Below are 17,584 nucleotides of genomic sequence, written 5' to 3' on the forward strand. Positions count from 1 at the left end.
TGACTACAATGAAATTTTCTCTCCAGTCGTAAAACTGTCTACAATCAGACTGGTGTTGAAAATTGTAGCTGCGGAGAATTTACATCTTGAGCAGTTAGATGTAAAGACAGCTTTTCTTCATGGTGATTTGGAGGAAGAGATCTATATGAGGCAGTCAGAAGGCTTCATAGAGGCAGGCAAGAAAAACCTGGTATGCAGGTTGAAGAAGAGCTTGTATGGTTTAAAACAAGCTCCTAGACAGTGGTACAAGAAGTTCGATAGTTTCATGAGTAGCAGTGGTTTTACCAGATGCCAAGCAGATCATTGTTGCTACATCAAGAGGTTCGACAATAGTTTCATTATTTTATTGTTGTACGTTGATGACATGCTCGTTGTAGGCTCAAACATGCAAGAGATCATAAACTTGAAGCAAAAATTGTCGAAGCAGTTTGCTATGAAGGATCTGGGCGCTGCAAAGTAAATTCTTGGGATGAGGATCAATAGAGACACAAAGTCGGGGACTTTGATGTTATAACAGGCTGAGTACATCAACAAAGTACTCTCCAGGTTCAACATGCAAGATGCTAAACCAGTAAGTACACATTTAGGTGTTCATTTCAGACTCTCCAAAGACCAATCACCAAAGACAGAGGAAGAACGTGCACACATGGTGAAGGTGTCGTATGCCTCAGCAATTGGAAGTCTGATGTATGCCATGGTTTGTACCAGACCAGATATTGCTCATGCAGTGGGAGCTGTTAGTAGGTACATGAATAATCCGGGCAAGGTACACTGGGAAGCAGTCAAATGGATCCTCAGATATCTTCGGGGTACCACAAACAAAGCACTTTGTTTCAAAGGTGGAGATATGATCCTGACAGGCTATGTAGATGCTGACTTAGCCGGAAATGTCGACATCAGAAGGAGCACTACAGGGTATGTCTATACTCTAGGAGGAACTGCAGTGAGTTGAGTTTCTCAACTACAGAAGATAGTTGCTCTCTCCACAACTGAAGCAGAATATGTCGCTGTTATGGAAGCCAGCAAGGAGATGGTTTGGCTCCAAAGTTTCTTGGAAGAGTTAGGCAAGAAACAAGAAAATAATATCTTGTATTGCGACAGTCAAAGTGCTATCCATCTAGCAAAAAATCCGTCTTTTCATTCCAGGACAAAGCACATACAATTGAGATATCATTTTATCCGGTCTCTTCTGGAAGATGGGATTTTGAAACTTGAAAAGATTAGTGGAGCTCAAAATCCGGCAGACATGTTGACAAAGACGGTGACTACGGACAAACTGAAGTTGTGTTCAGCTTCAGTTGGCATGCTAGAATAACAAGACCAGACATGCTGCTGCATTGATCGAGGTGTGAAGACATATTAAAATTAGTCTTCAAGTGGGAGATTGTTAAAAGTTTCAAAGTTTGGCAACCAACTTTGGAAAATGTTTTTTCAAAGTTTGGTAAATGTTTCTTTGAAAAATGTTTTTCAAAGTTTGGTAAAATTTTGGTAGATGTTTGTTGAAAATAGGAATGGGTAAATTCACTTTAGTCATTGCACTTTAGGGTATTTTCAAAGATTAGTCCCTAAGTTTCTACTATAAATACCCTTACCCATTTAGCTTCAAAATCATCCCAAAACATTTCTTTCTTCCTACACTAGAGAGCTTTCTTGTGAGTAGTGAGTTTTTTGTAAACACCTGTAAATTTTCTCTTAGTAAAAGATCTGCAACAGCCCGGAGACGTAAGCACAATTGGCTGAACTCCGTTATCAATTTTCGGGTATTATTTTTCCGCTTTTATTTCGCATTCTCACTAATCTGGTTATGAGGAAATTACTTGTACTTGGTTTATTTCCCAACATTAATTAACCTAATACGGTAAAATTGTTTATTTTAAGCGAATTTTATGCATCCGAAGACCGAAGTAGCGGTTGCTCTAGAATACGTACATATGATGTGAATTATCTATTGTGACCTTGAGCCTGAAAACTTGTTAGTAAGATTAGACGGATTTTAATTTTTGTTTACGGACTAACGTCTTAACATCAACGGCTCAGCCATTGCTAGACAATCCCTCACACATTTTATCAAATTGTATTGTTCTGGTTGTTTCATGCTTTCACCCTATACGTTAACATAAAAGTAGAAAAAACTCAATGCAACATTGTGCTCTCGATATTGTAGCGGAACCGATCGATGTCCTTTGTCGGAACCCATGAGTACTTGGCGCTCGAGATAATGAGATAACCGTTGCTAATATTGTAGCTCCTGAGTTCCCTAAGCAATCATCGGTGTCAGCATCAGCTAAGGACTTGATTAGTTGATTACACAACTTTTGGTGAAGGACCCTGCTAGTTGCATGGAATCGACAATGAGTGCGATGACAATTAAGCATAATCGATTTGTTTTTTATAAATTTAAAGTAAATACAAGATAATATTTGTTTAAAAACTTTTGATCATTTGATGATGAAATCTCTACATACGCAATGTTCAAGACAACTTTTTGATAGAGTTAATTAGACACTATTGAGATATATAAAACCGCCTAACACCCCAGGCCTACTACTCACGAGGAACTTCTAGTGATGGATAATAGTACCAACTAATACTATTAGTGATGGATAATAATAGCGACAGTTTAGTCGATACAACTTTTAAGATCCTGAATAATGAATTAGTTACTAAATTACAATATATGCGACAAATGAATTAATATAAAAAATCTCATTATTTTAAGAATAATATATATACAATTTAAACAAAATTAATAAATACTTAAAATTGTTAGAAATTACATTCCATCATTTTAATTAAAAAAGAAGAAGCTATTGTTGATAATTATTTTTCACTGGAAAAAAATCACTCAACCAGACATGAAAATAGAATTCCAATCTCAAAGAAAAATATAGTAATCTTATATAAGATACTAATTACAGACGGTACAAAGCTAGCAGATAATAATAAGGTTTAATCAAATAACTTTTTTTATACATTAATAAATTCTTTCAAAGCCATTTTAGATGTAATAAACAAGACATCTACCCTCGGCTTCTTCCATATTTACAAACAGCTACCTTTCATCAGTTTTGACAGGATCGTTAGCCAAGTCCAGGATCTCCTTCTTGCTCTTTTATCACACTCCATTTCCTGTTTGCCCAAGTCCTCTGAAATTGCCATATAACCATAAAGAAGCTGCTCTCCACATCGTCACCCTAGCCTGCTCGTCCCGTTTCCTCGGTGCTGTTTTCGCCATTACTTTTTGATGTAATTTCGATTCTCCCTCGCTTGTTCTCGACAAAATATTTGTGAAGTCTCTCTGCCGTTGCCAGTCCAGTAAAAGTGCCTAAGAACTTCACAACCATAATACTTTGGTCTGCAGGTCTCCCTAGGCAGACGGTGATTCCCCCCCCCCCGGTAAATCCTTTATCTGTCGTCATTCAAGAACCAACATGGGGAAGAAAAAGAAAAAGGAAATCCCACGAAAAGAAGAAAAAAATCATCAGTCCTGTCTTCTGGTCAAAGAAAGTCTTTCATATTCACCAGAAAGTCAAGAACTTTGAACATTATGATTAATTCCATTTACCAGTAGTACACGTCCACACAGCCAATTCAACTCAAACTTTCATCTTCTCTTATTATATTTTGCTTATCATTTTTGTTTGATGATATTAGCAGGCATTAAACATCCATTTTTTCGCTTCCACTCGAACTAAATGCATTCAGCCATTTACTAAACAAATTATCGTGCAAATATCAATCAAGCACCCACCTTTCAGGAAAGCCTTCACCCCTTCGATTGGATCAACCTTCTGTTCTTGAGGATTGTTATTTGCCATGGAAATATTGTGGATGACAACCATTGGAGGCCAGAGAACCAAATTCTCCTTCTGAGCCAAGGCTTCAGCTTCAGGCAAGACCTGGGGAGCCTATGTTATAGTCTCGGGAGGTGCTATGCTGTCCCAACCCAACAACACACATATTGCTTTGTGAAGACCTAGGTGCTCTGCCCTCGGCACAACCTTGTGAGACATGAAAGCATGTATCACCAGGCGTTGGGTATCCATGAATTCCTTTGGGTAGCTGTAAAAGTGCACAGATGTAAGAATAACACAGAGGTGTAAAAGAGCACAGATGTAAGAATAATACAGAGCGTGGAAGAATCATGATTCGTCAATGGCAATAAATTTTGAAAATGAAGACTGAATTGAATAAATATTGATATTGATGTTCACGAATATTAATGCATTCAGAGCCATTAGAAAAAGAAAACAACCAGTACCCAATCAGATCAGAGAGAACGAAATCAAAATCAATAAAATAAAAGTAGCATCCAGTTCCCATCCAAAGTATCTCAGACCAATTTTTCTGCAGTAATTAGAAACAGGAAATAGTGTTCCAAAACCTAAACTCACCATTTCCTTGAGTCAAAAAGTGACCTACCTTGACATACATTATGTTTTTCACCCAGGTTCAACAATAATACACATTTTTTACGAAGTTCTTTAAAGAACATAGTTGATCTCTAAGACTCTAACCTAATACAGAACAGACAAATTTTATCTCTTCGATTTGCCTATCTACACTGCCATTTAGACCAGCTTCACCATGGACCTCTCCATTAAAAGCAAGTAGCAGCATAATTGACTGGAAAAGGCAATATCATCCAGTACACCAGAGACAAATAAATTACCACCGTCACTAAAATTACCTATTAAATCCTTTTTTCCGAAATCCCTCAATCAGACATAAGGGTACTAACCTTGCTCCTTAACAACATCCAAGATTCTGAAAGAGCAAGAACTAATGGCTCAAAACAAACATCTTAGATGCCTGTTGCTAAAGCCAAGCAGCTTTTTCTCACAAATCAGTCAAGAATGAGCAAATAATGCAATAAGTTCTATCTAGTATCCACAATGAAGCCAAGAGGTTCTCCATATTAGCACACTCAGTGTTCTTCACTTGGCATATCAAAATCAACCGGCTTTCAGCAGTTAGCACACTTAAATTGATAGAACTGGATGCCAAAGTTTGATCACACAGCAAGCCAGCTCTTTCAACATGTTTTGACCACAAATGCTGAAATCCAGAATATTTATAATGTTCTATACTTTCCTCTCTATTCTTCTTTTAGTGCACAAAACCATTTACCACATCTAAGGTTGCATGCTATCAAGTATCAACAAATGCACAAGCAACTCCGTATGCTGGTGTATGTGCTTTTGTAATTGTTAAGAAATATTTTGAGCATATACTACATTCCAATTACCATAAGACAATTCTAAATTTTTTATATTTTATTTAAATAATTTATTTTTAACTTTTATTATGTAAAAAAATTATTCATCTTTTTAAAATATTTTCAATAATAATACCAAACACTTCAATTTTAATTTTTTTAAATATACTTTAGGTTTTTTTTATTACTACATTTTTCAACCAACTCACATGTTATTATTTTATTAAATAAATACCCTTAAAATAATTTGAAAACCTAGAAGCGCTGTTTCTGGCGACGGTTAAAAGTTCCTTAGTACCAAAATTTAGGAGCATATTACCATCCTACTCGATTCCTTGGAGCCTACTTTAATTGAAAATTCGAAACTACAATGTCGGCATCTACGCTCTCCATCAGCGCCAACCCGGCGGTGTCCGCTCGTCGCCGACCTGTCCTCCTCGCCGAAAATAAATCCAACATCGAATCCTTGGCCGCCGAACCCAACCCTAATGGCGTTAATGTCGGGGATGATAAGGTCACCGGAGCCGCTAACACTTCCGGTCACAGCAGAGATCTTAGCCACCATTCCATCCGTGGCGAGGCGTTAAAGGACTATATGCAGGCGAGAAAAGTCACTATTGGTCAAAACACGAACGTTGCGCTGCGGCGGACACGGAAGGGAGCGGTCAACAAGTCCGAGAAACCCCGGTGGCATACTGTGGTTTGTATTTTTATCAAGAATTTAGTACTTTTACTTGTTTTGGCTGGGTTAGTTCAGATAGTTAGGAGATTGGCTTTGAAATCTGGGGAAGGTAGTAGCGTCGGAACGCAGGTCAGCTTAACTGAATTTGAGGGTAGGGTTGCTGAGGTTGAGACTTTTTTGAAGACTACTGCTAAAATGATCCAGGTTCAGGTAGATGTTGTTGATCGGAAAATTGAATATGAAATTGGTGGGTTAAGGAGGGAATTGAATGAGAAAATTGATGATCAAAGTGTGGAACTGGAGAATTCATTGAAAAAATTGGAAGAAAAGAGTGAAGGATTTGATAAGTCCTTGAGCGAATTGAAGAGTATGAATTTGTTGACGAGAGAAGAGTTTGAGAAGATGTATGGACAAATGTTAAAAGAGGTTGGAAATGGTAAGACTGAAACTGCTGTGAGTTTGAGTGATATAGGAGCCTATGCAAGAGAGATCGTCAAGAATGAGATTGAGAAGCATGCTTCAGACGGGCTTGCAAGGGCCGATTATGCTTTGTCTTCTGGTGGAGGAAAGGTTGTTAAGCATTCTGATCCCTTTCTTGCTGGAAAGGGAAACAACTGGTTTTTGAAAGGTAGTCAAACTGTGGTTCATCCTGATGCAGACAAGATGTTGAAGCCAGGTTTTGGGGAGCCAGGGCAGTGCTTTCCATTAAAAGGAAGTAATGGGTTTATTCAGATCAAGCTACGCACGGCTATTATTCCTAAGGCTGTAACTTTGGAACATGTTGCCAAGGTAACATTTTAGTTTCGCTTACATTGTTGTAAAGTTTTGTACTGTGTTTATAGTTCAACTTATGCTCATGTCTTAATTTTGGTTTGTGTTGTGATGGAAGTCCAATTATAATTCAGTTTCTTTTCATGTTACACCTAAAGCTTTAACATAATATACATAGGCTTTGAATGTTCAAAGAAGAGCTCCTATAGTCAGCCCCTCTAGCCAAAATAGTTTATACTGATGAGTTATATGAGCTATGCCTCTAAGATCTGGTTCGATCCTTCATCTTGCAATAACAGTCTGTTTCTTACTTTTTTAGGACATCATATTTCCTCTAACTAACAGGTAATAACTTGTCTTAGACTTTTTATAATTAGGAGATTTAGCTTAACTTGAGTAGCCTCGGTTTGACGATGGTAATAATTCTTATAGAGTTGGATGCGCATGGGCCTTATAGAATTGGGGGGGGGGAGAGGAAAGGACAAAAGCACTATTACTTGAATTTCATTTGCAGTCAGTATTGGCTAAGTAGTGTGTAAATACACCTGCATACCTTGCATCTCACCTCCTAAAATATATAGGTGATATGTGTGATTTTGCACTATGTAAATAATGAGGTTAGTAGGTTTTTCTTTCCTTCCATGGTGATGCAGGACCTTATAGAATTAAGAGAAGGGGGGGGGAGGACAGGACACAAGCACTAATACTTGAATTTCATTTGCAGTCAGTATTGGCTAAGTAGTGTGTAAATACACCTGCTTACCTTGCTTCTCACCTCCAAAAATAAATAGGTAATATGTATGATTTTGCACTATGTAAATAATGAGGTTAGTAGGTTTTTCTTTCCTTCCATGGTGATGCAGGAGCATCAAGTTCAATTTAATTATTAAAATTTTGATTATTAGTATTGATTTTTATTATCAGTTGTCATGGTTAGTATTTTTTAGTCTATCTTTTGTGTTATTATTATTTAATAGTTATCTGATTAGTATAGGACCCTTTGTAAGAGTTCTAGTATAACTATTCTACTAGAGAGTAAATAGGATTGTTAGTGAGGAATGAGGATCTTATTATAAATACAATAATAGGGTCTATTAAGGGCAGTTTTTATCATCATTAAGAGAGTTTTAATAAAGCTGGTTGCTGGAAAATCCACAGAATTTTGAATTCCTTATCCAATTACGTTTGTCCTTTTCTTTAAAAAAAAAATTTCATAGCTTTTCAGATTTTCCTCCCTGCACATGGTGGCTTCTGGAAAATAAAATGTTGCTTGATAATACAAATGCTGAGGTTTGAGTGAGGAGTATGCGTCAAATGAGAGTACGTTTTCCATTTATATTTGCTTTTAGCAGAGGCACACTTTTGGAAGTAGTGAGTGAAGTTATAGAGATTTCTGGCACTGCTTTATCTTAGTAGGGCAAGAGCTACTTGTATTTGCAAAAATCCACAGAACCCTTTTGTATCCCTTATCCAATTACGTTTGTCCTTTTTTTTTAAAAATTTCATAGCTTTTCATATTTTCCTCCCCGCCACATGGTGGCTTCTGGAAAATAAAATGTTGCTTGATAATACAAATGCTAAGGTTTGAGTGAAGAGTATGCGTCAAATGAGAATACGTTTTTCCATTTATATTTGCTTTTAGCAGAGGCACACTTTTGGAAGTAGTGAGTGAAATTATAGAGATTTCTGGCACTGCTTTATCTTATTAGGCAAGAGCTACTTGTATTTGCAAAAAAAATGGATTGCTAGGATGGGTTTTCTTCAGTATCAAATATTTAGTTTTCACCAGCCGTTTGCAGCTTAAGATATTGCCCTCTGTTGCTTTGAGAAGATAAAGATCCTTTAAGCAGAATATTATAAAAGTTGCTTAAAAGTCCCTAAAAATATAGTGAAGGCTTTTTATCATCAAAATTCTAAGATAATAGGTATAAACATATTGAAAATGTTGAAGCAACAAAAAGAACAAGCTAATAGGAGAATCGAATAATTTCATAAAAAGTAAAATACACAGCAAGACATAATATGAAAAGAAATAAAACAACAAGAACAGCAAGATTTACAATTTTACATCGTTTTGGTTTTAACCTGTATCCATGCGAAAAGGCAAATTTCTACTAAACAAAACTGAGTTACTTCAATTTCGTACTTGAAACTCACTTAAATGTACTACAAACTCACAATCCAAGAGCAAAAACACTTGCAATTATTAAAAATGATTTAATCACTTCACTTAGGTTGGTGCATCCATTTGTTGTTGCAGCTTAAGCATCATTATATTCAAAGCACTTTATAAAAATAATTGATAGCATGTACCTGAAAATAATTAAGGGGTAGACTCATGGGCTATTTAGCTGCCACTTCTTTGTTTTTAGTAGCTGTGTATGCCACATTTGAATATAGTTGAGGGGATATGACCCTCTCATATCAGACACTTATCCGTAATACTCATACCGATGTCTGAGTAACATAACATAGGGGAATGTTTCTATGAAGTTCTTTTCTCTTCTAATCTATTGTCTAAAATGCTTGGAGTACCCATCTATAGCACATATTAGGACATAGATGAAGGGATAACCGACCAAGAACCCTTCAATTATATGGAAAAACTTACAAAATGTTTAGCATACACATGTCTGACATATATCTGATCCAACACTCACATGGTCACACTTAAGTTCGAGAACATAGCCTAGAGGAACGATTACATGAAATTCTTTTCTCATCTCATATATGATCAAACTTGCCTCATTCTGGTGGAGCACCAGAGGAAACAACTATGCTACTTCTTTTAAAAAATAATCTTCTGTTTCTGAACTCTAAAAACATCTATCATATATTTTGAATCGAATAAAAACATATTTTTCTCTTGCAAAGCTGCAGCTTCTTATGATTGAATGGAAAGGCAGTGCTTGTCTTTGCAGCTTGCTTCATTTTTCATTTAAATTATGGTCAACATATTTAACTATTTTAATTGGACTTGAGTGTAAGAGTCGGGTATAAGTATATTTCCAATATGATTATGTTCCAGCTGTATTTTTTTATTTTTTATTTTAAATTTTTTTCTTGTATTGGGAGGGTTCCTATAAGGTCATATCTCCATATTTATGTTCATATATGTGTTCGATACAAATGTTAAACACATCTACTTTGAGAAAAAATGAAGACCCAGTGTAACTTAGAAAATATATGTAGGGTCGATTTAGGACTTAGGAGAGTGCTCCTGTTCGGCTACCTATCAATATTTCTGAAGTGCTAAGTATGTTGTTCTTGCATTGTGAACAGAGTGTGGCATATGATAGATCCAGTGCACCCAAGGACTGTCGTGTCTCTGGCTGGATGCAAGGTCGTGATCTTAATTTACCAGTTGACACCAATAAGATGTTTCTTTTGGTAGAGTTCATGTACGACCTTGAGAAGAGTGCCGCTCAGACCTTTGATGTATTGGATGCGGCTGGTGTTGGCATTGTTGACACAGTTAGGCTAGATTTCTCTTCCAACCATGGAAGCACTTCACATACCTGCATTTACCGATTGAGGGTGCATGGTGAAGAGCCTGACTTCGTTTCAATGGTAAAACTGCAGCCTTGAGGTACATAACGCTTTTTGTATCTGCATTACTCATGTAATTGTAATTCTCCTCTGTATTTAATTAAATAGTATTTAAGTCATTTCTCTCGGTACAAATTCCTTATATTAAGGTTTTATTCCGTGTAGCAAATGAGTGTGAATCTACTTGTATTTTTCCAGCTAGGGTAAAATTAAGAACAATGATGGAATATGCAGAAAAAAATGAGCTTTGTTTGATAGACTACAACTAGACGTTTTGGGAATTCAAGACTAATGATTCTTGCATATATGAGTACATCCACTGATGTGCATGAATGAGTCTATTCATTTGGCAATTCAAAACTAGATTTTTTTAATTAAGTTGGATAATTGATAGTTCAAAGTGCTAAAATCTAATCATAATGTCAAAACTAACCCCTTGTTTATTAAAATAGTTATTTTTTACTCCTATTATTTTTTTGGTAGTATTTTGACTCTTAAAGTTATATTTTGGGACAAAAAAGTCCATTTGTGGATGAAAATCGTTAATTAACAAGTAGTTAAAGTTCCAAAATATGATTTTTTATCATAAAATGAAATGTTGGGGGATAAAAACTTTAGAAAAAAGAATAAGGGTTAAAGTGATTATTCAGTCAAATAATAGTCTTTTTGTCTTAAAATAAAATATTAGAGGTCAAAATAGTTAAAAAAAAAAAGAAAAAAAAGAATAGGAGAAAGATGACTATTTTGATAAATATAGGGGCTTTTTCCTGGCATTATGCCTAAAATCTAGGGTTTCTTTGAAGTTGTATCATGAATGAAATTTCATGCGGAGTATATGAAAATCCTTTTACATCTCATTAATATAATGTTTAATTAACATTCTCAAAGAACCATTTTATTGACTTGCACCTTCATCTTTTTTTTTTTGGGGTGAATAAAGAAAATTGTCCTAATTTCTAATTACTGTACTGTTTTATCTTCTTATAGTGTGTCTATCACAGCAGTTCGGGGTTCGATGAGTATGTGCACTTCAATGTCCGAGGGCTTGGCCAGTGAATCTTTCCTTTAAGTGGTACATGTTGGTACCTCCGAATATGTAGTAGGATCGAAGGTGAAGCACTGTGTACCGCTTTGCTTTTGAGTAGACGAATAGCGTTCATGCAGTCTAATTCTACTTATATCCTCGATAGACCTGTTTCCCATGCTCTCAGCATTCCTCCTCATACTAACGCTTCCCGTACCGAACATATTCCTATGTATTTGTAGAATCCTAGGATCCACAGTCTAAACTGGTCTCTTAAGAGGCCTCCACATGCTGCATTTCCAGTTGTTTTGTCTCGGCTTTCTTTTTGGGACCCATCAACATTTTGACAAGTCGCTTTCTTTTTTGATCATACAGACGAGTTAATTGCATAAGTGAAGGTTATGGTAATATAGTCAACCAATTTCAGTTATTAGTTATGATATTGAATGTATCTTTTTAACTTTATTTTACCAAATAAACTTTTGTACCTTTTTTTATATTTGAAATAAAAATATTTTGTCGATTGAATTGTCATCTAGTCGACATCTTTTGTATTTGTGTATTTGAATATATATTAGTATAATTATTTATAATTTAAAAAATAAAAAATAAACAAAAATAAGTATTTAAGAGAATTATCTATAGTTTATGCACGAAATCTTACTTATTCAGCAGGTTACCGGACTTCTTAAAATTTCATTTTGCATCTCTGCTGCTTAAGTGAAAAATGTAGTCACTGTGTCAACTAATTTCACTTAACTAAGATATTGTTAGGGTGTATTGGTTCTTTATCTGCAAAGCAAATATTTTTCTTCACCATTCCCAGACTTGAAAAGTAAACTCTTAGATCTCTCTCTCTCTCTCTCACTTGCTCTCTCTTTTAAGCTCAAATCACCCACGAATCGGGTACTTTTGATATTGCTTTCCCCCGTATATTTTATTCCAGTCGATCTCTGTTTGAACGTTACTGGCTTATAGCTACAGTATTTGATTGATCTGCTAATCGTCTGTAAGATCGTGCCTTTTTTGAATTCGGTTGTTGAATCTGCTTCATACTTTTCATGTCTGTAAAGGTTTTTTTTTATCTTTCTGTTTTGAATCATTGCATGGAGCCTTTGTTTGCGTTTGGGGCTTGTCATCATCTGCGCTGCTCAAACTCTTCGTTTTCTTTCGAGTCTTGTTGTTCTTTTCATTAGTTTCACTTCAAAATATATGTTTTCGTAGGTAATATCTTTCATTTTCTTTAAATTCAGGGTTGTTTTTCTTTCCTTTTTACTGGATTTTTATTCTTGACTGTGGTTCGATATAGATCGGGTCAGATCTGGAGATCTGAAGGTTGCTGAATTGATTTTGTTGAACGATTAATTTTTATTATAGTTGATTTATGTGTATTTTGGCTTTTCTGGGGTCAATAAAGATATTGTACTATCTTGTTTTGGGGAAAAAACTCTAGAATTTTCAGTTTAATTTTTTGCGATCTTGTAGTATTTGCATGATTCTAATATTTTCTAAAACTATCGTTTTATGTTTTGGAGCCAAGAAAAATAGTTTTGATTGTTAATTCAAATATTTTCTGAAATTCGTTTCTCAATCCATTGACGTATGTACATCTGTTTACGCAATTTACCTTATAATTGTTAATAAACTTACTTATTATTATTATTAACCTAATTACACAATTTATCTTATAATTGTTAATAAACTTACTTATTATTATTATTAACCTAATTACACAATTTATCTTATAATTGTTAATAAACTTACTAGCAATAAATTAAAATCGTACTTAGTAACCAACTAGGCTTTTTAGTACCCCACAATTCTCTGGCTTTTTTGGTGCATCTTCTGTCTTCTTTGGATTCATTTTTCATAGTTTCTCATAGCTTCGACTATAGATGATTACTTGAGGTCATGTCCTTTTAGAGCCCATGGGGCGTATAGGGGGAGGGCTCGATATAGTGGTGATAAGGAGATTAGACTTAGAGTTTGCTCGTTGAATGTAGGCACATTAAATGCTAGGCTGCTGGAGCTGACCGACGTACTTAATAATAGGAAAATAGATTTTGCATGTATTCAGGAGACTAGGTGGAAAGGGCTAGCGCCAGAGAGTGTAATGGGTACAAGTTGTGGTATTCAGGCGTAGATAAGGCTAGAAATGGGGTGGGTATCTTGGTATCCTCTAGGCTCAAGAAAAATGTAGTTGAAGTTTGTAGATACCGGGATAGGATCATGATAATTAAGGTTATTATAGAAGAGGAAGTGTTGAATGTCCTTTCAGTGTACGCCCCACACGTTGGCCTAGGGGAGGGGGAGAAACGTTGCTTCTGGGATCAGTTAGATGATGTACTTAGGAGCATTCCGGAGGACCAAAGAGTTTTCATAGGGGGAGACTTCAATGGCCTTATAGGTAGTGCAACCGACGGGTTTGACGGTGTTCATGGGGGTTTCAGTTATGGTAGCAGGAACGATGAGGGACGTACGTTGCTTGAATTTGCTATTGCACATGATTTGGTGGTCACTAACTCCTTATTTATAAGAGAGATGCGAACTTGATTACGTTTCATAACGGGGGACATTGTACCCAAATCGACTACATCCTGGTTCGAAATCGGGATCGATGGGCTTGCATTGACTGTAAGGTATCCCCTGAAGAGGCATGTGCATCACAACACAAATTGTTGGTTTTGGTGTTCCGCGCACCGCACGGGAGGAGCACTCATAGGAGGGCTAAACTGGGTAAACCTAGGATCCTTTGGAAGAAGTTACATGGAGCGACAGCTGATGACTTTAGGAGTAATGTTTTGTCTAATACAGGTTTTGGAACTACAAACTCAAATAATGCAGATTTGTTATGGAAAAATATGGTAAATTCCATCAGAGAGATGGACAAAAACACCCTGGGGTTGTCGACAAGAAAGGCCAAGGAACATAAAGAATCGTGGTGGTGGAACGACGAAGTCCAAACTAAGGTGAAGACAAAGCAAACTTGCTTCAAGGAATTTCTACAATGCAATGACGACGAAGAAAGGTCGAGAGCTAAACAAAGATATAAGGAGGCAAAGCGGGAAGCTAAGAAAACGGTGGCTAAAGCAAATGATAAGGCATACGAGGAAATGTACAAGAGATTAGACACCAAGGAATGACAAAATGACATCTTTAGGCTTGCAAAATCTAGGGAGAATAGGAAAAAGGATCTAGGTATCATTAGGTTTATTAAGGACAATAATGGTGTTCTTTTAACGAAAGATCATGATATTAAGAGGGTTTGGGGTAGTTACTTCTTTGGCTTATTTAATGACGGTGCCTCTCCCTGTAGAGATAGTACCGTTGATGGGTCAGCCGGCCATCATACTACGGCTAATGACTACCCTACAAGTAGGATTGAGTTTGAGGAAGTCAAAATGGCTCTTAGAAAGATAGGAAGGGACAAAGTTGTCGGTCCTGATCAAATTCTTATCACTGTGTGGTTGACCCTAGGAGAAGAGGGAGTTAAGTGGTTAACCAACATCTTTAATATTATTTTAGAGACTGCCAATATGCCAGAGGAGTGGAGAGAGTCCACGGTGATACCAATCTATAAGAATAAAGGAGATCCCCAACGTTGTGGTAACTACAGAGGTATTAAACTACTCAGTCATACCATGAAGCTATGGGAAAGGGTGATAGAGGCTAGGTTGAGACAAGTTACTAGGGTTTCAGAAAACTAATTTGGCTTTATGCCAGGCAGGTCTACCACAGAGGCGATTCATCTACTTTGACGACTTATGGAGAAATATAGGGAAAAGTCTAGAGATCTTCACATGGCGTTCATTGACCTTGAGAAGGCTTATGATAACGTTCCCCGAGATACGATCTGGAAGACTTTGGAAATGAGACGGATCCTAACTGCTTATATCCGGGAGATTCGTGATATGTATTGTAGATCTACTACACACGTCAGGACTACAGTTGGCGACACCGAGGCATTCCCAGTGGAAATCGGACTCCACCAGGGGTCGGCTCTTAGCCCTTACATCTTCGCCTTGATTATGGACGACATCTATTGTGCGACACCAGACGGTGTACCATGGTGTATGCTTTTCGCTGACGACATTGTCCTAGTTGCTGAAACAAAATCTGAGTTGAATAGTAGACTGGCTACCTGGAAGACTGCTTTGGAAGAAAAAGGTCTAATGATCAATATTGAAAAGACAGAGTATTTATGTTCAAACTTCAGTGGGGACCAAAACGATGAAGATGTAGAAGTATGCATAGAAGGACACGTTCTCCCCTCAAATGATTGTTTCAAGTACCTAGGGTCTATGATACATAAAGATGGGGGTGTAGATGATGACGTTACACACCGTATAAAGGCGGGATGGCTAAAGTGGAGGGTCGCTACTGGAGTTTTGTGTGACAAGAAGGTGCCTCTAAAACTTAAGGGAAAATTTTATAGAATGACAATAAGACCAGCGTTGTTGTATGGATCAGAATGTTGGGCAACCAAGAAGGATCATGTAAGGAGGATAGAGACCGCAGAAATGAGAATTCTTCGATGGACATGCGGTAGGACTCTGTGGGATATGACAACAAACTTTGCTATTAGGATGTCCTTGGGGGTGGTGCATGTTTCCTAAAAATTGATGGAGGGAAGACTACGGTGGTTTGGGCATGTCCTTAGGCGACTACCGTCAGATGCGGTCAGGAGGGTAGAGTCGATTACAGTCGACGGTGCCAGAAGGAGAAGACGACCAATGCGGAAGTGGGAAGACTGCTTGAGATCTGATTTGATGGATTTAGCCCTTACCGAGGACATGTCATCTGATAGGAAAGTATGGAGACTTAAGACTAGGGTAGTCGAGTAGTGTGGGTCACATCTCTAGGGTGTATCATCTCTGTCTTCTTTTAATGCCTTTGTAGTAATTTCCATAACTTCTACTTTTTATACGTTTCTGTTATTGGTATTTATGAAGGCTTAGAACTAGGCTTGCTATCGTTGACTTCTGTGTAACATTCTCTTCACTTTTAAATTTAGTCGGGTCTTACGTTTCTGTCTATATGCAGAGATTTTTTCGCAGGGATTACTGCCCATTACAAACGCGCATATGATATTAATGACTGCATATGAATACTGTTTAACTATGTATTTACGTATTTATTTATACATGCATTGCATTTTATCTTTATTTTTAATTTTCTGACTGTCGGAGGTCTTCCACGGAAGCTACTCTCAACCTGGCGTTGGGGGCAGCCTACTACCTTACCTCCCCCTTACCCCATTGCATATGAAAATTGGGTTTTGTTGTTGTTGTTGTAAGATATTGTTAGGTTCTTGATAAAATTTTCAGTTACAACCAATTTATATAATTTTTAATTTTATATTAAAAAGTTGTATTTTAGACTCTTCTAAAAAAATTGATTTGTTTTTATTTCTAAGTCACTAACATTATTATCATGGTGACACTGTTTTTGTCTACTTATCGAATGTACAAAAAAAATTCAAGCATAAAATTTACGAAATTAAATAATTTCTAAAAAACGCATAACTAAAATAAATAAACTTACATATTGCAAATTATGCCTTGGCAAATCCAACCTTTTCTCCTTTATTATTTTTTTTGAAAAATGATTTTAGCATGTATTTCCAAATTCAAAATTACTTAGCAAGGTTCATAGTTTTATAAAGAAAATAAAGGTAAAAAATCATATATTTATGGATCGCTGGATTCAAGGATTTTTATACAATGTTGTGAACCCATATGGTGTAATCTGCTTCTGTTTCTAATACTCTGTGCAGTTTTTCCAGTAACCTCAAGTATACTAGCAGCCGGTTCTCTTACTAGTCCTGTTACTCCCAAAGCTATCCCTGTACAAAAGACGGAAAATAAGATATTTCAGATGCCCATGCATGTCTTGCTGATAATGGAAGTACTATGGTTTGTAAAGAGATGCAGTCAACTCACTGCCAGTTGTGTACCTGAGAAGATGCCAGGTAGGCTGTGTTTCTCTGCTTCTTTAATCGGTGATTGGAGGAGGCCAGTAAGTCCCTGAAATGCAAAATATTAGGATAGATATATTGTTTACCTATTATAGGATTTTTATATTTGTATATATACCCACAAGGTTTAAGAATAAAACACACAAGAAAGTATTACCTTACTGATAATCTACATGGTATCAGATGTCCTAAATCAATTTCATGGATTTTAGGTAGAAAATCAATTTCAGGCAGTAAAATTTTTGGCCAGTTTCGTTGTCAAAAACAGGGGGTTATTGCCGTTCTTCAAAGGGCAGGTTTTAGAGGCTCTCCTTCAAGGCGGTAGAACTCGTTCTGTATTATTTGAAAAGTGCTCCTGGACCG

The 17,584-nt window shown here is 36.6% G+C and overlaps 1 protein-coding gene across 1 annotated transcript; it reads left to right on the forward strand.

The window, feature by feature from the left end:
- Nucleotides 1–5,515: 5,515 nt before the first annotated feature.
- LOC120119646 (SUN domain-containing protein 1-like) lies at nt 5,516–11,594 on the forward strand. The gene is made up of 3 exons (XM_039139453.1): nt 5,516–6,689; nt 9,954–10,260; nt 11,208–11,594. Exons 1-2 carry the CDS (start codon nt 5,589–5,591, stop codon nt 10,257–10,259), a joined length of 1,407 nt encoding a protein of 468 aa, XP_038995384.1. The 5' UTR covers nt 5,516–5,588; the 3' UTR covers nt 10,260; nt 11,208–11,594.
- The last annotated feature ends 5,990 nt before the right edge of the window (nt 11,595–17,584 follow it).

This window comes from Hibiscus syriacus, unplaced genomic scaffold (assembly GCF_006381635.1).
Source record: "Hibiscus syriacus cultivar Baekdansim isolate YM2019G1 unplaced genomic scaffold, ASM638163v2 tig00110332_pilon, whole genome shotgun sequence".
Taxonomy (NCBI): Eukaryota; Viridiplantae; Streptophyta; class Magnoliopsida; order Malvales; family Malvaceae; genus Hibiscus; species Hibiscus syriacus.

Excerpts from the sequence above, each read along its gene's own strand:
- LOC120119646 (XM_039139453.1), top strand. The coding sequence starts at position 5,589 with ATGTCGGCATCTACGCTCTCCATCAGCGCCAACCCGGCGGTGTCCGCT. Across the intron at positions 6,690-9,953 it reads CTTTGGAACATGTTGCCAAG|AGTGTGGCATATGATAGATC; the intron begins GTAACATTTTAG and ends CATTGTGAACAG.